Source organism: Octopus bimaculoides, chromosome 4 (genome assembly GCF_001194135.2).
Source record: "Octopus bimaculoides isolate UCB-OBI-ISO-001 chromosome 4, ASM119413v2, whole genome shotgun sequence".
Lineage (NCBI taxonomy): Eukaryota > Metazoa > Mollusca > Cephalopoda > Octopoda > Octopodidae > Octopus > Octopus bimaculoides.
Window position 1 is genome coordinate 134,175,364 of NC_068984.1, and position 23,944 is coordinate 134,199,307.

Sequence of the window (23,944 nt, forward strand, 5' to 3'; positions counted from 1 at the left end):
CATTCTGAAACATTTTGACATCATAACAGCTTATTCAAAGTACTTCTGTTTAGGACTATTCAACATCGTAAGCAATTCTGCTTTAATATAATACAATACATTCTAATATATAATATAATATAATATAATAGCAAAATAAGACTATATGGCGAGTAGAACATTACAGCTACCACCACCGACGTAACTGATTGTATTTATGCGACCTGGGGCAAATCTGTTTTATATTGTTTCATAGTTGTCTCTCACGGCAATATACACCAATGATTGATCGATCATATTGGGGTAAAAAAATCGAAGAGACTGGTGTACGCCAGCATGGAACATCAAGCCGTATTTTAGGCATTGGCATTTTCATCACTGGATTACTGTTTCTAGCTGTTGCTCTCATCATGGGATTTGAGTTCCCCAAACTCATCTACACTGGAATTACTGGCCGGCAGTGTTATTTCTCTGACCAAAGTATAAACTATGAACAATGGGTAAGTCAACGTTTTCACTTCTTTCAAACACTGGCGTTGCATCCTACTCTTTTATTCATTATTTTACTAATTTAGATCATTGGATCACCCAATCTGGTTCATCACTCGGGTACGCGGCCCTTGTGTGTATAGTTTCTGATGATAAGGATTTTAAACTCTGTTGGAATCATAAATACTTCAGTTTCAGCTTTGAGTCAACCAGTGTGACAATGTTTTCTTTTGCTTATTTCTACCATGTTTACCTTTTTCAAATATTAGCTGTGTAGGAGCATTCATGTTATTTCCTCAGCATAGCACCCTGTAGCTTTATTATTTGCTTATTCTAATTTTATTTCAATTTCCGTTGTTTCTTCTCTCTCTTCACAAATGTTTGCCATTCCAGCTTCTGTTTCGTATTTGTTACCTTCATAAAAGACAAGATTTTTTTTGTAGTTATTTGTCCTAATTTTCCATTATTCCTTACCAGATATTTTTGTTACCCTACAGTGGATATTTTACGATAATTTACTAGTTGCATAAAGCCCTTACCTTCTTGTATTCGAGGTAAATATAAACATGCTTATGAAAGATTTTGGGTGCTGTATTCTGAACGTAGCCTTTAATTTTCTTGCCTTTTTGTCTGTCTAGTCTTTCTGGTTCCTTTAGTATTCAGTTAACAATAACGATACATTATTACTGTGACAGCTAGAGTATTGATGCCCATCACTTCATTTTATTTATTTTGCATTTAGCTCGGTTTCCAGTATTGATCTAATACGTTTATGTTACTTTCTCACTTTTCTATCATTTGTATGCTTCGTTTTCAGTCTAGTTCGTTGATTATGAATTAAGTGTGTTTTGATCTAATTCTCTTATCTTCATTTCTTTATCTAGTATAATATAACTGTTCTTAATTAATTTTCCTTTCTTCTGGAAAAAAACATTGCATTGGCGTTGTTGTTGTTGTTCTTCTTCTTCTTCGTATTATTATTATTATTATTATTAGGGTGGCGAGCAGGCAAAATCGTTTGGGTATCGGACAGAGTACATAGCAATATATCTTCCGACACATTACATTCTAAGTTCAAACTCCGCCAAGATCGACGCTATTCTTTTATATCGACCGGTACTTATTTTATCGACCCCGATAAGATGAAATGCCTTCTAAATCAGTTTATTTTACATTATGAAATGCCTTTCATCTTATCGGGGTCGATAAAATAAGTACCAGTCGAGCATTGGGGTCGATATAAAAGACTAGCCCTTCCCTCTAAATTTCAGGCCTTCTACCTATAGTGGAAAGGGTTATCATTATTGTTTTGTTTTCCCCCCGGAATTGTTGCTGTACCCGGTTTAATTGTATTCCACATCGAGGAACAGCATGTGATCTCAGATGAGGAATATTTTGTGCCTTCTGTATAAAAGACTTTGCCTTTCATCCTTTCAAGGTCGATTAAATAAGTACCAGTTACGCACCGGGTTCGATGTGATCGACTTAATCCCTTTGTTTTTCCCCTCTATATTTAGAAATAAATACTTTACTTTTCCGAACCGGCATGCCACATCGATTTTAGTAGTCACTTCTTCTTGTAGATGACTGTTGTATGCAATCTGTTGCATTCTACTCTTTCAATCTGTACAAGAAAGCCACACAGCAACCTCACTTTGTCGTTTCTCAGTACTGGCATTTTTTCTGTGCAAGCAAAACCAAATTTCCTGCAAAAATTACTGTGTATCATTGCAACACTCTTATGGTTATACTTCTTGTATTCATTCTGAGCAAGTTTAATGACACTCGAAAACAACTCATCCATACCGGAACTGTGACTAGTAGAAAACACCGAGACAAAGAGCATGAAACTGATGATACAGAGTAGAAAACTTAGCTGCTTGATTTGTCGGAGTAAAACCTACCTAAGAGCCAAATGTATGGGCTCTATGCAAATGAAGTACGAAACGGAAATATAAGATCTGAGTTCAAAAATACTATTGGCTACTAATAAAGGTCTCCGAGATATTTACCTGACGAAAACATGGGTTCTTATTTATCCACTCAGAACAAAGAACTCACAGACGATTCTACTCTCGCCATCATTACATTGATCAACTGGAGAGGTTGTGTAAAGACAGCAGAATGCTCTGATCAATGTAAATGGACTTTTGAATTTTATATATCTTGTTTTAATTTATGCATTTCATGTAATTATTTGTATGTTGCCTCTTTAAAGTTTTCAAATTTACATTGTAAAATAGCAAAATGGTCGAAAGTATAAAAGCTTCTTGGAATATTGTTAACAACAAACTCATTATCATATAAACAACAGTAGGTTTTAAATCATTCTAAATATCTATATTCTAAATGTCTAGTCTAACGGTATTCTGAGATGATCATACTTCTGGCAAAAGAACTTTGGAGTTTTGGTGTCCATTCTACTAAGTCAGTTTATTTTACATTATACTTCCCAAGTTTTACTTTTGCAATCTTTGTCTACATTTTATAGCCAGTTTAAACAAATATTCGGATATATATATATATATATATATATATATATACAAATATTCGTATGTGTATATATACAAATATTCGTGTATGTATGTATATATATATATATATATATATATATATATATATATATCTGACACGTCTATAACATTATTCTGCATATGTTTATCTCTGTGATAAAATATTTAATGCCATTTGTCTTCAAGACTGCTGAAATATTTGTCTGAAACATATCTTTATTTTTCTCCTTATTAGAAAAATGATGACTTCTACACACACTATAACAGGATTTATTATTTCGTGATTGACAATGTCGACGACTATTTGTACAGAAAACAGAAGCCCAAGGTATGTTGCTTCAACCGTTTCTATAAGTATACATCATTCTCGAGTATTATTTATTATTAACACAATCATGTCGTTGAAAACTGGATGTTTATGTTAGCTTACCATCTATAAAATTCGCTCCCAAGCCTTCCTATAGCTGTAGCTAGATATTGTGAGGTAAAAACAATTCTTTAAACTAAGATGTTTGCTGTAAAGGAGAGGAATAAACTGCTGTTACTCAGTTGGCCAGTCGTTATAGAATACGCAATACAAGTCAACCTAGAAGAACTGATACAGCTTTAAAAGCCTTACTAATAATTAATGTGTGCATATTAAGCTAATATCAATTATTCCTATATTCAAAATACATAATACTTGCATCATTTTGTGATATTTATAGTAGCTTATGTGTGTGTGTGTGTGTGGCTGTTAGATGTGATTACCACTTGTGCTTGAGCTAATTAGCTAACAGCTGTATATGACTGCAGATGTTGGGAGCTGTCTGTTGTGTCTAGCGTCGGAGGTCAACAGTTGTATACAGAAGAAAACGACGAAATCTGTTGAGGTTTTTACGGACAAAATTACATGTTCTCTCCATTTGACAAGCTGCCACACTGTTTCTGTCAACTCAGTTTCATTCATAAGTCATGGGTCAACTTGAGCTTATAGTAAAAGATACCAGCCCAAGATTCCACACCTGATGAGACTGAATAATTTCAAAACACCAGGTATTGCAGAGTCCCTTGCGCTAATGTGTCAAATATGTTATGAGAATACATTTATTGTAAAGGAGAAATTGTTCTGTGACAAAACACAACAGCAGTTGGCATATTCACATTTGGATCTTCTGGAATGTATTAAGAATAAATATGTGAGACATCGTTTTGATTCTTGCTAGTTACCGTGCATATAACGATTTATTTTAAACTTTATATTTGATTTTTAGTGCTTTTAGTTGCTAACTGAGAGTTCTGCTTGATACAGCAGGGATATTTGCTCAGTTGTGATTACAGTGACTTGGGCTTGTACATATATCATTTTAATCAACAAGAATGAAATAGTTTAAATGCTAATACAAAACTATGAAGTAATACATTTTTAATGCAACAGACACTGGATGGTATAGCATTTTTAATTCTATCCCCAACATAAAAAAAAAAAACAAAAAGCAAAACAAAACAAAACAAAGAAACCCACATTTGACATAATGAATGATTTGAATGACAAAACAAAATTGAGATAATAACATTGCTTGAAGAGAAAAGTAGGAACAACAGAAGCTTTTCAAAACTGGGGAAGAAAATATTTTTATTAAGTTTTGATGAAGCAGTAATAGTAGTAGTTGTAGCAGCAGCAATAGTAGTAGTAGTAGTAGTAGTTGTTGTTGTAGTAGTAATCATGACTAATGTTGTTTTAATTATTTCGGCAAATTTGGGAAAAAGACTCTACATATTTCATTCTTATGATCTTATGATCTCACCAGAAGGAATTGAGACTTTTATAGTCATCAAAATTTATGTCTTTTTTTATTTTGTAATATCCATAAAATGTGATAGTTTGGTATTTCAGATACGTGAAGTCGGACCCTATGTCTATAAAGAGTCTAGAAAACATACACAAATAGATTTATTAGGATCAAAGCTATCTTATGAAATATTACGACAGCAGACTTTTGATGAGCATCAAACGAGGTTAGAATGTGGTATAAATTGCCATGAAAATGATAAGGTATGTTCTCTCTTTCTCCTTCCTTTTTTAAATTGGCCATTATAACGTTCAGTTTACGGTGAAAATACTTGCTAATTTGATATTGGTAAAGTATAAAAATTGTATAATTGATACCAACATTATTGATTTGCTTTAATCTTACAAGATGAACAAGTTAATAATATAATTTTGTTTTTGTTTCAAAAGTGGAAAAACATAACGTTAATGTTCAAACATTTAAGTGGTGCCATAGTAGAAGAAACAGTTTACTGGTTAATAGAAACCATAAAAAGGCCTTTATGCAGGCTTGCTTCATGTTAGCCAATGTCTTTTGAAAGGGTATGATTACAACAAAATTCTCATTTACCCTTACACTAAAACACAGGTTGTTTTTTCTCTACCCAATCAAAACATATCTAGTAGTTATACTGCTACTAATAGACCTAGGATTAAATTTCTTGAATCCAAGTTTGTAATTCTGTTTCAATCCTTGACTGTGGCTTATTTTTTTTCCTATTATTCTTGGGCAAGAAATCACACAAACTCATTTTATTTGCCTTTTGAATCAACCAGAAATTTACTTAGACCTTGTTTAGCCCTGACTGAGCAAACCGTTCTAGCAATAACTGCCTCATCTTTATTAAGATGTCATCTAAAATTACATTATTCAGTGTTCTGGGCACAAAGGTGAGACACGAGGGAGATATAGTTGCTATTTCTAGTACCTTGATTGGCTATGCAGAGATTCTGTCATTACTGCATGTCAGGGGAAATGTGTAAGGCAAATACTTTTATTTGCAGCTAAGTCTTTTAAGAACACCAGAGCAGAGTATCTGCTGCATCAGCCTGACCAATATCAATATGTCATTTGTATTGTTTAGAATTAATTCAATATATTTCTTTCTATTTCATACTTGGAAGCTGAACATTTTTAACTTGGAATACTTATACAATGTTTCTTTGTGGGGAGGAGAAAATAATTTTATACTTTCAAACATCCCTGATCTCTTACAACATCAACTTCATTTAGCTTTCATATTATATAATGGTACAGACTTTTATGGTGACTTAGCGAAATTCCCATCAGAAGATTGGTTGCAGAGTAACCCAAATGCTTCCCTCAATTGGTCTATCACTAATTGGATAACTCAACAGACGATAATACCTGAGCAGTTATTAACAAACTTGTCTTTCAACAGAGATGAGATACAAGCTCTGTACAATGTGATTATAGATCCTCAAAAATTTGGTACAACCTGCTTAAATGGTCTCAAGAGTTCCACCCAATGCATCAATGCTGAACAGAAGATGACTGAAAATGAATGTGTTTATAAAGACACTAATCAACATTGTAAAAATGCACAAAAAACAGAAAAGCAGAATGCTACATCTGAATTTGGTTTAATCCAACATTTAGAAAATTGGAAATTAACCAATGACACGATCCATCATGAACATATCCAACAGTTATTATGCTCAACTGTTGCAAACTTCTCTGTCAATTCCACCACTGACTGTTTTGTCTTTGACAAACACAACATGACTTTGAATATTTTCATGGATCTGCTCTTTGATTATATTTTCTCACATTTGGCCTTGCTCAGTCATAATTCTTTGCCACCAGAATCCAGGAATCTAATTTTCACAAGTACTCAACAGGATATAGCGAAAGGTTATTTTACAGGAGAATACAAACACAAAGGTATCTTGACTAACAATTTTGATGTGAAAGACACATTCCAGGAAAACCCCAGGTGGATATTTTATACCTGCCTTCATGAAAACCATATTAAAAACAACTTTCTTCTGACTGGTGAGTATAACATTTATAGAGTATTTTTGAACAAAACATTACAAATAATGTAGGTATGTATGTATGTATGCATGTATGTATGTATGCATGTATGTATGTATGTATGTATGCATGTATGTATGTATGTATCTTGAGTATTGAGGCAATGGTGCACAAGCACCGGTTATGTTGGACTGGACACCTTATTAGAATGAAGGATAGCAGGATTCCTAAGCAGATGCTATATGGAGAACTTGTGAATGGAAAGAGACTCTGGCAGAAACCAAGGTTGCGATTTAAGGACTGTGTCATGTCCTCATTAAAGGCTTGTGATATGCAGGATACTGACTGGGGGAACAATGCCTGTCATCGTCACAAATGGAAGAAGCAGGTTAAGGAGGGGATTGATACTTTTGAGAGAGCACGTATCCAGCATGAAGAACTTAAGCGAGCTGTGCAGCTTGTATAGTGAATGGGGAAAGCTCGGTCTGCAATGTTTGCAGTCGTGTATGCTTATCAAGAGCAGGGCTCATTAGCCACCAACAGAGCCACAAATGCAAAATATAAGTTAGTCCTAGAGCGCACAATGTTCCTGAAGGTCAGCAATGGTCTTCCTCGGTCACGAGTGGATGGCCATCATCATGATCATGTATGTATGTATGTATGTATGTGTGGTGTGTAGGTATGTGTGTGTATGTATGTAAGTAAGCATTTATATGTGTTTTTGTGTAAACTGAGAGGCCTTATGTCCAGCAGTGGTGGTAACATTGCTAATTGTGCATTTCTGCCACCTTGGGTTTCATCAGTAGGCCATGCTGGGGCATTGCCTGAAGGGTTTAGGTGACCAAGTCGACCCTAATACCTACTATTAAGTCTGGTAATTATTCTAATTTGCTTTTTTTTTGTTGTTCTGCTAAGTTACAGTTGTAAAAAAAAAAACAAAAAAAACAAAAGCCAAGGGATGGAAAATGGTATACACAAACACAAACGTACACTCACATATACAGTGGGCTTCCACACAGTTTCTGTGTACCTTATTCACTCACAAGGCACTTGTAGGTCTGGGGGCTACATTAGTAGACATTGTACAAAGTGCTGTGTTGTGGGACTAAGCTCACAACCACATGGTTACAAGTGAGCTTCTTAATTATACAAATATTCATGTACTTGTAAATATGATTGAATATGAATCTACACTAGGATTTTAATTATTATTGTTGTGAATAAGATTTATTATTATTTGTTAAATTCAAATTACGATAAATGTAAACAAACAAATGAAGTTTGCTTTTAGAACCGTTGAGATGTCTTAGAAAGTTAAAGAAGTGATTTTTAAATTCTCAAACGCAGGATAATGCTAATAATATAGCCTGAACAGGATAAGCTACCCCTATTTTGCAGAAAAAAGTGTTGGCAACTAGCTATTATTATTGTTACAGAATAAATGAATAAGGAATAAGTTTTCTTGCTTTCCCTAAAATATAACAGATAGGCCAATCAATTGTGGTGGAGATAAATATTTATCTATGAAATATATCACAGCAGATATCTCAAAGAATGTAGAACACAATAAAAAAACAATAGCTCCGTTGTTTAAAACCTAACATACCCGAACACAAGACGTTTTCTAAAATAAGTTCCGCAGTAGGATGTTCACTGAAAAATTTACAACATTAATCAAGATTTTAATTTTTTGAATTAGCCAATAAATACTGCTTAAATAATTGCAGAATATGACAACCATACCTGCATCCCAGCAATTTACTTCCCACGAGTCACAGCATCATCAAAGCTAAAAGTGAATGGTTACGTATATTTTACACCACAGGCTCCACTTACGACTGTATGCCGAACCCCAGTATTTTACTCAGATAAATATTCAATGTTTATGCCTGAGTTCTGGCGAACATTGACATTTTCTAAGCAGAATGAGCTAGAAATGAACTGTGTCCGAGTGGGCAGATATTTACCTGTTAATGGTAAGTATAAATTCATTATGGACAAAATATTGATAAATTAGAAATTCTCTGAAAATCAATGAAATATTCTTACTACTTTTGGCTCAAGACCAGCAGTTTTGAGGGTTGGTGGCTAATTGATTACATTGACCCAAGTACTTGTTTAGTATTTTATTTTATCAATACCAAAAGATGAAAGGCAAAAATAGCCTTGGTGGTATTTGAATTCAAAATGTAAAGAGATGAAAGATATGCTACAAAGCATTTTGTCTGGTGCAGTAACAATAACATTTAAAAAAAAAAAAAAAACGGGAAAAATAATCCAGAATCCTTGTCCGGTGCTGGATTGATCCCAAAATCTAATCAGTTTGTGCCAGTTATGAGGCAAAACATCCCTGAAAGTTTCATCTGAATCCATCCAGCGATTCTTGTGGTATCTTGTCCATGGACAAACAAACAAACAAACAGACATGACTAAAAACAATACGTCTGCCTTTGCTAAGGAGGTAATAATAATCCTTTCCACAAAGGCACAAGGCCTGAAATTTGTTGAGAGGGGGACTAGTCAATTCCATTGCCTCCAGTATATAACTGGTACTTAATTTATCAATCCTGTAAGGACGAAAGGCAAATTTGACCTTGGTGGAATTTGAACTCAGAACATAGCAATTTCATTCAGCGTGCTAACAATTCTGCCAGTATTGTAGAGATACAATATCAGAGACATAAGTAAAAATTGAAATAAGTTTATTTGTTTAATTATTCTGCTCTTTAAATCCTCTCATTATTGAATGTTTTCCTTCCTCTTTTTAAAGAACAAACACAATCATTCCAAATGATCAAAACGCCAAAAATTGTATATTGGGATTACACAGTAAAAAGAGGGAAAGCAAAGGGAGATAAGCAATCTTTTTAATTGTTTCGTATGTTCAAATTTGTATTGAAGAACAGAAAGAGAATATTCGATTATGAAAAAAGTATTCAATAAATAAACTATTTAATTTTCTGCTTATGTCTTTGATATCGTATTCCTGCAATACATGTTTACCATTTTTGTGAGTAAATATGCTCACTGTATCACGAATTACCTTTATTTTATTGATGTTGCACAATGAAACATGTTATAATATATTTCTCAAACAGATTTAATTTTAAAACTATAAATCATGTTTTAAAGATCGTTTTTCTTTTTATTTTCCCTTAAAACAGTTATTCTGACACAGCATAATAAAAGAGTAAATATGCTATATGTTCCTCAAATAAACTTTCTTCTAAAAATAATTCATCTCAAAATTTGGTGTTCTCAGTATTTGGTCTTCTGGTCCTTTGGCACTCTGTTCATTAGGGGACTTGAAACATGGCTTGCTCATGCTTGGCCTTATTGAAATTGATTGTATATAAGTAACTACTGACCCTGAAAATTGTTGACTGGCCTAGTACCTAAATTAGAAACCATTAAATAGATTTAATATACATTCTTATATTTGTATTATTTTCCACTTCATATTATTAAAGACTGGGTTTTTTTAATTCACTTCAATTGAATTCCTGACTACAGCATCATTTAATTCCAGTGCCAACCTTTCTTTAGCTGTGTTTGAGCTTCAATAGAGTGAGAATAAAAAGTTTCTTTTTTTCTCCATGAAATTATGAATGCAAATATAGCAAATGAGAGCTATCAATCATATTGATAAATATCTGCATACTCTTTTACTTGTTTCAGTCATTTGACTGTTGCCATGCTGGAGCACCACCTTTAGTCGACCAAATCGACCCCAGGACTTATTCTTTGTAAGCCTAGTACTTATTCTATCGGTCTCTTTTGCCGAATCGCTAAGTTACAGGGGACGTAAACACACTACCATCGGTTGTCAAGCAATGTTGGGGGGGACAAACAGAGACACACAAACATATACACACACACATATATATATATACATATATATGACAGGCTTCTTTCAGTTTCCGTCTACCAAATCCACTCACAAGGCTTTGGTCAGTCTGAGGCTATAGTAGAAGACACTTGCCCAAGGTGCCATGCAGTGGGACTGAACCTGGAACCCTGTGGTTGGTAAGCAAGCTACTTACCACACAGCCACTTCTATGCCTATATTCACTTTTACTTGGACACATGATTCTAATTTTGGAAAAGGAAAGAAATAGTAGACCCAGGTATAATACTCATTCTTATGACATTAAGTGCAGAAAGCTGGAAGCAAATTTGATTCCAGAGGAATTCAAAGATATGAGTTAGAAACTCAGCTGTGTGAAGCTAAATGACTTAAGGAATTACAACTCTGCACTCTTTATATGAATTTAGATATTGATTTACAACATTGGCATAATGGACACAAATTATGGTGTGGAAGGCAAGTCAATTAAATTAACACCAGTACTTCACTGGTACTCGATTTATCAACCACTGTATTTTATCTGTAAAATATTCGAAGGTAAACTCCATACCGTTATGATTTGAGTTTAGCAGAAAAGATATGTAACCAAATACAAAAATGCATAAATTTGTCCTATATTCTACTGATTCTGTCTTTTACTCTTAAAAATTAATGTTAAATGACTTCAGGCTTTTCCCAGCAAATGCCTATCTGTAATAATATTTCTTCAATTCTTAGATGAATTTAAAGTCGATGGATTCTTCATTGAAGAGGATGGTATTCAGAATGTTACTCAACAATGTGGTTATATGAGTTTCTTAAGTCATCCCTACTCAACAGCCAGCAATATTACACAAGTAGAAAGAAAAACAAAAAGCAACAAATCCCATTGTTATGTAATTATTTTCTTTATACAAATATTAATTTCACTCTCTTTCTTCTTCTCCACTTACTCTATAAAACACTATTTTACGCTTTATACTCTAATTTCCTTATTTTCTTATGAACTCTTTTTTTCAAATATTTGTTTCTGCCTTCTTCAATTCTTTCCTTCCATATTTTATTCTAGCTTCAATATATTGAAACAGTTGATAATAAATACATGCATACATATATACATTCAAATCTGTACATATACATACACACAAAAATACCCTGTTGGTGTTGTTGAAATTCCAATGAAGGAGCCTTGGATCTAGGTCAGAAACTGGCTCTTTTTCTATTGACAAGAAATCTTGAAATAAAACTGAATAATGTGTACACACACACACACACACACACACACACACACACACACATGGTATGTGCAACGGAAGCAATATTTGTTTAAAATAGTAATGTGTGTATTATACTTAATGCAGAGTTATCATGGAAAGTCAAATTTACTGCATTATTCATCCTGAGAGAGGATATCTCTTATAGATGCACAATGCTAAATAACACAAAAATATACCAGTTGCAGACTAAAATTACTCAGCAGCAGGTGTGAGAATGTTAGATGCACATTTCTGCCTTGCTTAGTTTTGTCAGTAGAAAGTCCACCAACTTGTCATAGCTTATGCATGTTCCTGTGACCTCTTAGCACTCATTCAGAATGATGCAGACCACCTTGGTTTCTGATTGAATGCTTCCAGCATTTTGTTACTGATGCCTGTGTAAATAGACATATCCTACCTCTGTCCCTATTCTAGCAGAATGAGTAAGTTGATTACATTAACCCCCAGTATTCAACTGGTACTTATTTTATTGACCCTGAAGGGATGAAAGGCAAAGTCAACTTTTGCAGAGTTTGAACTCAGAATGTAAAGATGGATGAAATGCCGCTAAGCATTTTACCCAGCATGCTAACAGTTCTGTCGTTTTGCTGCCTTCAGTAATAGTAATAATAATAATAATAATAATAATAATAATCGCTGGACTGGCTCCTGTGCAGGTGGCACATAAAATACACCATTTCGAGTGTGGCTGTTGCCAGTACCTCCTGACTGGCCTTCGTGCCAGTGGCACGTAAAAGCATCCTCTACACTCTCTGAGTGGTTGGCGTTAGGAAGGGCATCCAGCTGTAGAAACTCTGCCAAATCAGATTGGAGCTTGGTGCAGCCTCTGGCTCACCAGTCCTCAGTCAAATCCTACAACCCATGCTAGCATGGAAAGCGGACGTTAAACGATGATGAATAATAAACGATAATAATAATCATAATGAGGGTTTCTTACACTGGATTGAGGCTACGCAGTTTGAGAGGTTACTATTGATCAAACGGATAAATATGTAACTGGTACTTATTTTATCAAACCCACTGACATTTTTAATTCAATGTAAATGGACTGTCTGCCATCTTGTGTGTCCTGAATCTGCTGGTAATCACAGGCACATTCACATTTATGCACAAAACACAAAGCTACTGTCAAGAACAATGCATCCAAATGAAGTCCCATCTGTAAATTGCATATACACTTGTACTTCTTCTTTCAGATATATATTGAACCAGTAACAGGACAGATTTGGCATCGAGTAATCAGTTTCCAGTTTAACATCAAGATTTCCAGAAAACTGTTTGATTCTAAATGGAAGCAGCCTCTCAATTTGGCTTCTTTCGAACATCTCTTACCTGTTTACTGGGTGAAAACAGTCACAACAATGACACAAATTCAGCCATACAAAGATTTTGTAAGTTTTTTTTATTTTTTTTTATAGATATAACTAGTTGTTGTTGTTTAGTCCCAAGTCGGTTCTGACTGAGCAAACCTATGATCAGATATTCTAGTCATGGCTATCCTGTCATTTGTCTTTAGGCTGTGTGCTTCTTTCTCTTTTTAAGATAATAGTGTGATATGAGGGAGAGCTAGTTGTCAACTGAAGACTGAGCATCTACATACATGCCCCTCTTGTTGAATAAATAGCTCTTTTAATTTCTGGAAAGGAAAAACAAAATTCATGTATATTTGCTCTCTTTCTTTTGTGTGTGTGTGTGTGTATGTGTGTGTGCATATATATAAATTAATGCAAGCAGCTACACGTGTGAAAAGCCAGATCTGGCTAGTGTGAATATAAAACAGATCAAGTGTTTTGACTGGATATGGCTGGTTTAAATGCTAAAGGGTCAATACCAGAAAGTGAAGATACCTTAGATTTTATCACATTCAATGTCTACCAGGCAAAATATAGACTATAGAAATAAGTGAAATAAAAACCTTTATGATGTAAAAGAAAAGATTGCTTCTGGCTTTGTTAAGGTAAATATTTTCAGCTCTTTATTCTTGTTGCAGGTAACAAATATGAGGAGATGGGCCTGTGGAGGTTTGATCAGCTTTACTCTCCTAGCTTTGTCCATCATGATGTGTGGTAGCTTTATCATCTTTAAGCCTTATGTCTTCAACAGAGTGTATCCTTTACCAGAAGCAACTACTTGAAAACAGTGTTGGTCTGAAATCCCCTTTTGGCATTGAATCATGTAACATAAATCTGCCTATTAAAACTGCATCATGTTTGTGACATTTAAGACAAATGATCGTAAAGTCTTAGATTTAAATACTTCTGTTTTGATGTCATATAATCCAGTTATCTTTATTTTATAAATCCTTAAACACTTTATCCAAAATCTCAGGTATTTTGTAGTTATGTCTCTTTTAAAATATATATTTACATACATATATGTCCATATGCTGTTGAATATGTATCTCAAGTTAACTGTAAATTGCCACATGTAGCTGTTAAATATGTCTTTTAGCTAAGAATCATTATATGCAAATGAGAACATTCTGATATCCATTATGTTTATCGGAAAATGCTGTCTCTTTTATATTGTTACTTCAGCAATTATATATTATTTATTTTCTTTTCAATGTTTAGATAATAATTGCATCATGATGAATCATGTAGAAAAATGAAAATAAAGAAGTTTAAAGCATTTGGTCTCTCACTCATTTATTTCCAGTTCACCACTTTCTTGAATATATTCGTCAAAAGAGAAAAATAATATTAATTTTTTTTTTACCAATAAATGTGCCTATGGAATTGTAGAACCCTGATATCTCTGATGGTGCTGTTGCTATGCTGTGCATCAAGCAAAAGGTCACCTCACTGCTTTGTATACATTTGTATATCATTGGTATGAACACATACCAATTTCTGGGCCCACAGACATGCTATCTCTTTATTATCTCTTCTGTCACTACTAGTGATCTCTGTTGCTTGGAACTTGCTGGTCTCATGCAATATCATCAGGTACACCTGACCACTTGTCCCCTTGTATGTGCCCCCAAATCAGTTGTCTCCTATAAAGTCACACCATCATGGCATGTGTTGACAGAGCTCTTTTCATCTCACTCCTAACTCTGGCATATCCCATAGGTCAGTTTTGCACTCTCTCTCTCTCTGTCTTCAATACATCAATAATCTGTCTTCAATACATCAATACATCTCTGTCTTCAATAATCTAGCTGCCAATCACCTAACAAAGCTCTCTCTTTATGCAGCCTAGATATCATATGCCAAGCCTGTATTAATTACATGAATGGAGACCTTGAGGGAATCCTCCAATGGAAGCATGTCAATCTTATCTCTATCACTGACAAAACTCAATTTCTATTCAAATCAAGAAACATCACTGCACGTAAAGTTTGAATGAACAGTTAGAAGAATAATATTATAGATTTAGCTTAATAAAAAAATACTTTACACTACCAACACACCACCACCACCACCTCGTTCATCACTATAGTTTTCAGTTACAAAGCTCATTTCAGTTCAGTTCAGTTGTTTGTTTATTTCTACTTTTTCTTGCTGTTGATGTATCTCTACTCTGACAATACAAATGCTATCTACCTCTCTCTCCCTCAATATAACTGCTTCCTCTGTTCATCTCTCTTTAAGCTCACCACCAGAACATCCCCCTCTGCTAAATATTGTATTGTAAACATATCTCTTACTCTTTACCTTCCCCTCACCACCCTACAGTATGTGTTAATGCTTCTCTCACCGTATTTTTCTCTCACTCTTTGTCTCACCCTTCAGCTTACCATGTGACACATTTGATCTTATTATACATCTCTCTCTACTTCTTTCTTCTCTACTCACACTTTTACTCCACCCCTCTACCTAAAGTATAATGGGCGAACAAACAAGCAGATTATTATATAGATGTTGGTGTGTGTGAATCATTTGTATATTAATTGAAGGAGTTTCTTTTGGACATGGTTGAATATTTGTTTGAATGTAGTAGTACCACCATTCCATAAACGTGAACAATACTCCAATGTAGGTCTTACTAGAGCCTCATTGTTGCTGCAAATTGAATTCAGTTGAAGATGTTGCATATTAGGCTATTCAGTAAGTTTTATATTTATGTTGATGAATTAATAGTACAGAACATACAGAAATAAAGTAGTAGTGTTTTGCTTGTTATCTTGTAACCATGCTCTGGAAAATCTCCGAAAGCCAATTTTTTATTTCACATGCTGAAAGTTGTTATAAATTAATATAAAAATAATACGAAAGTAATTTTTGTTTTTCTTAGGAAAACAAACCATTTTATTTCTTAATTACACATATATAGTCTGTACAGTCATACAAAATCAGTATTAAGTTGGACACTGCAATTAGCGAGCTCTACACAAGACAAATTAGTATTATCATTTCTGTTTACTGTTTAATTATTTTTTTTTTTTATAGTTGGTAATAATAAACCAAAGTCATTTGTCATTACATTTCAAAAGAATGTTCTTTTTGTTTTGATTTTCTCCTTTTTTATTTTTTTTTACTTTGCTTTATTTTCTGACTCGGCACATATATTTAGGAAGCAGCCAGCATTTTGAAAATTTTAATGTCCCATACCTCATGACAAACTCTCCAACAGTTATGTCTGAGCACAAGACATTTGCTGCTTTGGACAAATGGAAATATTTAGAAAGAAGGAGAGAAGGAGCAGGAGTAAGGAGCAAGATAAATATAGAAACAGAGCAACAATAGAGAGAAGGAGGGTAATATCCAGTAAAACTTGGAATTGAATTAAATGAAAAGGTAAAGGAAAACATCATAAAGAGGTTCATATTGGAAAGGTATTGAGAAGGGGAGGTTTTTGGTAGGGTTATTAAGCAGTTGGGTTAAAGAAAGGGCTTTTCTTTCTAGAATTTACCATCTCTCTATAAGAGTGCCCAAAATGTAGGAGATAAGTCATTGATTGAAGCTTAAAAATAAAAATAAAATATCCTAGTTGAAATTCCTGTGTTCTTAGATTTTAGTCAAAACACCAAGGAAGTTAATTAGAAATATACTATTTGAAATGGTATAAACAGTAGACAGTGATTAATAAATTTTTTTTTTCCATTATCAATAATTTTAAAATTAATTTTAGTTATAATGCTTTTTATTTATTTATTTTTTTTTGACAGGATAGATGGAAATAGATACACAGCACCCTTTTGTTTTGGGGCAGTTGGTGATAGAAACACATCTACTTCAATGAGGTGGGTAGAAACTGAAGTATATATTCCTCAGGGGAGTAGATGAGAATAGAGACACACCTTCCTCAATGGAGTTGGTGGTTAAAGAAACACATCAACTTCAATAAGGCCGGTAGAAACAGAAGCATACATTCCTCAATGGGGTAGATGATTATAGAGACATTCCCTCAGTGAGGCAATTTGGGATAGAAGTACATTTTTCTAAGTACTGGAGTAAAAAAATGTACTTCATTGAAAAAAAAAAAGAAGTCTTCCTTATGAGTACTCTTAATTTTTCTCTAGTGTGAGATATAACTAAAAAAAAAATCATATATATTACCTTCTGTTGTTAGTGTTTTCAGTACAATATACATGAGATTTTGTTCATCTTTATCAATAAAATATGCATATAGAAGTCTTCTCATTATAATGTAGAGAAAAAAAAATTATCTAAAGTAAATTGCACTTTTGAAAGCAATGAAAAAACTGCCAAATTTTGAAATGAGAATTGTTTGACTGAAAGCAACAATGTGTTACTATGATTTGGTTCCAGCAAAAAGATGAAATATGCTGGCATATGTTTTATTTGCTCTATAGCAAGATATGGCCACTTATTTATGTAAGCATGCATGTATTTATATACATATATGCAAGTAAATATGAGCATGTATATTTGAAGTAAAATTCATCCCTCACATTCTTCAACATATTTAATCTCTTCTATTTAGAACTGTTCTTTTATAGTCAATGACAATATATTCTTTAGTTAGCCAGCTTAGAACAGTACTTAACTGTAGCTGGAACAACAAGCTTATTTGGGGTGTGTCTCAAGTTGAATAGGTATACAGACACACACACACGTGCATACACACACGTGCATACACACACACTTGATCACACACACACGTCTTACATATAGAAAGAAGTTGGGTTAATAGTCACTTATTCACCTTTAAAAACATACCAAATGCACTTATTCTAAAGAGTGCAAATAAAAAGTGAAGGACACTATCTTTATTACAAAGCTCATTTTACTTAATTTACTTCTATTCATAGCTTATCTTTATTATGTTTAATTGTTTTCAGAATTGATTTTATCTTCATTAGCTAAAAAATAAGATGAAATGGATTAAATTAAGAGGAAACATACTCCAAATATGCATGAAGAATATAACAAATATGTACTGATGCTTTTAGATTTCAGCTGCCTAGTTTAACACACAAAAGTTAGCAAAGAGTTCAAAACAATTGTTGGCATCTTAATTATTGGTAACATTCCTGAAATTGAATGCCAAAAAAATAAAAAAAATTATTACCCCCCCACCAAAAATGTTTTCTTTTTTGTCACCTAAATGTAACAAGAAGACTTCTATACACTCCAATATACAGACATATATATTTATATATGTGAATGTATATTTACAATTTATATTTGCATATATATATATATACATATATATGTATATATACACACATGCATACATGTTTATTTATATATGTACATGCATGTATATAGCTATATGTATATATAGGTATATACATATAGACATATATGTATTTTCATATATATATATGTATATAAACACATTGAAACGTACATATGATGTATGTATTTTATATATATATATATATGTATATATAAAGTTTATAGATTTTGACATGTGTGTGTGTACACAAAGTATACATACACATATTTTCCCATACACATACACATAAATCCATTTGTAGATTTTAATCTCAAAGATGGATTTAATGCAAGAATCCCACGGTTTTATCTCCATTCTTTTGTTATTATATTTGTACTGTTTTAGTTGATAATGTCTCCTTTCATATACATGCGCAAAGCAGCGCTGTTGCAACATCTTTTGCTCGTGTAGCTGCCTGTTGTTGCTGCTGCTGCTGCTGTACTACAAGGCTAGCCAGCAGATTCTGGCATAGTTCTTAGAATCTTTGGTTAGTTCATGGTAATTTCGAATTCATTTGTGTAATTGAGTGGCGACAATCCGTTCAACATTGGAGCAATGGTTCTCTGATTGTTAGTTAATTATATGATTTCAACAAGTTGGGTATCAACATGGCCAACATATTTTGTAAATTAATTTTGCGGTGAGGGCTAGGCAAAGCTAACTTAAAGTTATAGTATAAAAAAATTATTAAATGGAAACGAGACAAAAATTTCAATTTATGAATGTAACACAATAATCTGCAATGCAATTAAATCACAAAAAGTCTCCAAATCCATTTCTGAACTAAAATAATTACAATAGTCATTAGGAGATGATGATAATAATATTAATATGACAATAATAATAATAATAATAATGAGCAGGAGAACAATGATATTAACGGTGATGGCGAAAGTGATTTCAATGATGATGATGATGATGATGACAATGATGATGATGGTGATAATGATGATGATGATGATGATGATGACGACGATGATAATAATAATAATAATAATCATAATAATAACAGCAACAACAAGAGCAATAATAATGATCATAATTATACTTATTCCAATAAAGCTAACTGTTGTATTTGTTAGCTGGTTAAGAGGGCTTTAAGATTAATTTCTTGTCTAGGAGATTATGGGCTTGTCAGTAGGTAGTTTTATTAAGGTACCATTTAAATAAATAATGTGTTTTCCTCTTGGAGTGAGATCAGAAAATTAGAATTTTCTTTTAAAACTACAAAAATAAAAAGTGTAAATAAAAAAAAATTAAAAAAATATATTTCCCCAATAAAACTTAACATCTGACTCATTGTATACTGCTATCTTGTCAGCAGGTCAGGAAATGAAAAGTATCCCATATATATATATATATATATATATATATATATATATATATATATATATATATGTATATATATATCTGTGTGTGTGTGTGTGTGTGTGTCTGTCTGTCTGTGTGTACATGATGTTAGAAGTTATAATGAAAAGAGTAAAACATATTTTTATATCTATATATCTATAAAAATATTCATTATCTTTAAGATATTGTGTTTAAAATTTAATAATAAAATAGTTAATAGGAAAGATTAGTTTCTTTTTATTGAATATCAGTATAATAAAGGCAAGAGAGTTTAACTGAATTATAATCTAACAGAACCAGCAATGCCAAGCCCCTTGAGGTTATCATATGATGTATTACACACTATCTGTTATATAACAATACCCTTATAATATACTAAATATATCTTCAAAGATATCACAATTATTTGCTTATACTCTATATATACATGGATGCACATTTGTACATAGATATATACATATATATATATGCAAATAGAGGCACATCCCAACAAGCAAAATATGTACTATTTACATATACATATAATATATGAACTACATACACATATATGTACATTTCGATTTATGAATGAGCATATATGTACACTTACATAGACATGCACACATACAAACACTCACACAACACAAATTCTCACACATAGATGTAGTTGGAAATGGAACTGTATTTTTAAAGAGTTACGTTTTCTATGGGCAAAGAGAATTGGGAATTGTTCTGATACATTTATGCACACAGGCACAAGACCTGCTGTAATGAAAAAACATGATGTCCATATGTGTATGTGTGTGAGTGTGTGGATATATTTGTAATGTATGTGTGCATGTATATATGTCTATGACATTGGCACATTCTCTTTGAAGTACTCCCCATGATAATGATTTATCATATCAATTAACTGAAAAGTATTTATTTCATCCCTACAGCTGATTAGGCTAATCTGAAATGTTAATTAGAACTGTTCCAATGTCATATAAGTCAGATATTTCATAATACAAATTATTTCATATGATTTGAAAAACATTCAATTTATATATCTAAGAAAGAAATATTCCATTTTTTTCTAAATAGCTATTTTCTGGAACATAACTTTAGATTAAGAATACTTATAAGTAATCAATTTATTTTTGATTTCTAATTTGGGAGAGAGAGTGTGTGTGTGTGTATATGATATATATATCGAGGGAGAGAGAGAGAGAGAGAGAGAGAACTGAATTTAAGGAAAGTGTTGGTAGCATCACTCAAATATGGAAATCAAATTGAAAGAAATTATGTTGAACATAGAATAAATGTACATTTTGAATGTACATAAATTTAAACATGAAAGTAGTTTTACTAAATAAAGTTATATGGAAGTGTTGTATGTATTAATTTTAATTATTTGTAGTTTAGAATTTTAATCCCTTAAATATATTAACTGAATATCTTAGAATCAGAGTTATTGAAACTGTAGCAACAGCATTCAACATATTTGTAACTTAATTTTTTTGCTTTGGATATTCTCTATCCTAAACTATTGTTTGATTCTGAGAAAGGAAAAAATTCTGTTCTATGTAAATGTGCTGTTGGAAGAAGGGGTTGAAAGGGACTTTATCTTTCTACAAAGTGAGATGATATATTTATCTATAAACTATTCTTTCACTAAAGTCAGAATCTAATTACAATTGTGCATCAAAGAATTGAAACAAAGTATACCCTGATTTAAATCGATTATCAGCAAAACTGTTAGAAAGTGTTATATTTTGATATTCTGTGTCAACTGTAATTAGTAATGAAATTAAAATTTATAATAAAGATATACGAAGAATAAAAACGAATTAGTGACTTCATAGTTTAGAATATGTTACACAATATTTGTTTGATCTCTGGGTAATTTGTACTACTGTGCCTGTAGTAGCTTTATCCAATGTGTGTGTGTGTGTGTGTGTGTTTAGTTTCTTTTCAATTGCTGTTCTATCTTCAAGATTTCATAAATTGTAAAAATATATCAACATAAACTAATCAACAAGATAACAAGAACAATTTTCTAATCAACAACAACCCAGAAGCCTCATCATCAGTAACAACAATAACAGAAGCAAATCTTTATAATTTGCAGTTGATTTATAAATTTAAATGAAAATAAATTCATGTAAATTTACTTTTGTCTGGGTTAATTTTCATACAGAGAAAGGCAGAATATATGAAGAGAACAGAATTGTAAATAAAGTTCAGACTTGTTATTCAATCAACTCAAACACTGGGACTAAGCAAACATATTGAAACTGGAGAAATGAGAACAGACCTAAAGCATTTACAACCAACAGAAAGTTAAACTTTATTATAGTAAGGTAACATTTAACTTGCCAGAAGTTATAAAATAAAGTGGAATCTAAACACATCATCAGTAGCAGAGTAGCAAAGCAATATATGTGTTAATAAACGATGTTGAAAGCTAAGGAGGAATGTCTTAGAGTGAGAGGTTCTTTAACACCAGAGTATAGTTTTTCTTTATTGATAAGCATAAATGGATATATACCACAAGAAGTTCAATTCGCCTTAAGGTGAAGACATTTTGTATGTGTAGGATTTATTACTGTTTGTCATTTGCATTTAAGGATATGTGCATATATATATTCATACATGTAATTGTGACATATATCAGTGTTGGAATTGCTCCTGTATGTGGCTATGTAAATGCTCCTGTATGTGACTGTATAATGAGGGAATATCTATATTTGGATAAAGAAAGCCTTAATACAAAGACGTTAAGGTTGTTGTTCAGATACATAGTGCATCAATTCACTTACATTTACAATGTCAAAAATGCATATGTCTGAACATTTCTTTACTTACTCCATCTGAATAATGCTAGTAAATAAGTAGTTTTCTAAATGATTTTGCATTGATGCTATATTACCTAACAGAGACTGATGTAAAGAATAGCAGAGCAAAGTATTCTTAAGGTTATACTTTAACATGAAGATAAAATCTGAAAAATCTTTTACTTAGCCCCTAAAACAAAAATATAAAAATGTTGCTGTTTATATATATATATATATATATATATTCTGGTGTCAAATCATATTGTTTAATGTTAATAATCAAATGTTAATAATGAATGCTTCTATTTTCATTTATTCAAATATTTGTTTTTTTTTCCAATCTGGAGCAATACTAGGACACAAATGTAAGAAATGAATTTTTAAATGGATTCTTTTAATAAAAGCATCTGTCATTATTGCTTAACTGAAATCTAGCATCTGACGATAGGCACATTTTCTAGCTTGGCCAGGATGTTGTAATTGTCAAGTAAAAATTGTAATTTAAATATTTATTTCAGGAAACAGTTTTAATTAACTTTAAATATTTTATTTGATATCATGATTATTAATAATAAGAAATAGCAATGAATTAGTAGGTGAAGCAACAATATTTAACATTAATATTTTTTAGAATCATCCATGACAAAAGTGTATCCTTTAAGTTTATTAATCATCATTAATATCTCTTATCAACACTTATGTAAAACATTATATATGTGGATTGGAGGTCTTTAAAACTAATGACTGGGTAGCTAATGCTTGAAAACAAAATTTTCTAATCAAATAACAAAAATGAATATAAAATGGGATAGAAATAGTTGGACGGAATGATGGACAAGGAGAATTTGAGTACTAGTTTAAAATATAAAAGAATCTATGTATATTTGTATGCATCTAAATATATTTAGGTTAGGAAATGTTAGTATGCATGTTTGTGTGTGTCTATGTATGTAAGTAATGTATGTATGATGATATATATATATATAATATAATTATATATATATATATATACATAATGATTATCATTATTATTATGTACATGCAAATATACATGTGTGTATGCCTTTCTTGTACAGTTTGTTAAATTTTAGTAGCGTAATATTGTCCATTTATCAAAGCAAATATGCTATTAAATTTACTTTTTATTCCTTTACAGGCAATGTATGTCAAAAATAAACAGTATAACTAAGATTTGTTTCAACTTACAGTTTCAGATCAAATCCCTTGCCAAACAATATGTTTACATATATAT

At 32.2% G+C, this 23,944-nt stretch overlaps 1 protein-coding gene across 2 annotated transcripts; it reads left to right on the forward strand.

Moving 5' to 3' along the window:
- The first annotated feature begins 220 nt into the window (after positions 1-220).
- Positions 221-16,678, forward strand: LOC106880172 (uncharacterized). 2 transcript variants are annotated; one of them, XM_014930017.2, is made up of 8 exons: positions 221-479; positions 3,217-3,309; positions 4,858-5,016; positions 5,917-6,808; positions 8,518-8,766; positions 11,376-11,533; positions 13,111-13,305; positions 13,905-16,678. In XM_014930017.2, exons 1-8 carry the CDS (start codon positions 261-263, stop codon positions 14,046-14,048), a joined length of 2,109 nt encoding a protein of 702 aa, XP_014785503.1. In that variant the 5' UTR covers positions 221-260; the 3' UTR covers positions 14,049-16,678. The 2 variants fall into 2 exon arrangements, with proteins under 2 accessions (XP_014785503.1, XP_014785504.1); XM_014930018.2 differs by lacking the exon at positions 8,518-8,766.
- The last annotated feature ends 7,266 nt before the right edge of the window (positions 16,679-23,944 follow it).

Coding starts and splice junctions, on each gene's coding strand:
- LOC106880172 (XM_014930017.2), top strand. CDS start 261: ATGATTGATCGATCATATTGGGGTAAAAAAATCGAAGAGACTGGTGTA. Junction 11,534..13,110: donor GCAACAAATCCCATTGTTAT/GTAATTATTTTC, acceptor TTCTTCTTTCAG/ATATATATTGAACCAGTAAC. Junction 13,306..13,904: donor TTCAGCCATACAAAGATTTT/GTAAGTTTTTTT, acceptor TTCTTGTTGCAG/GTAACAAATATGAGGAGATG.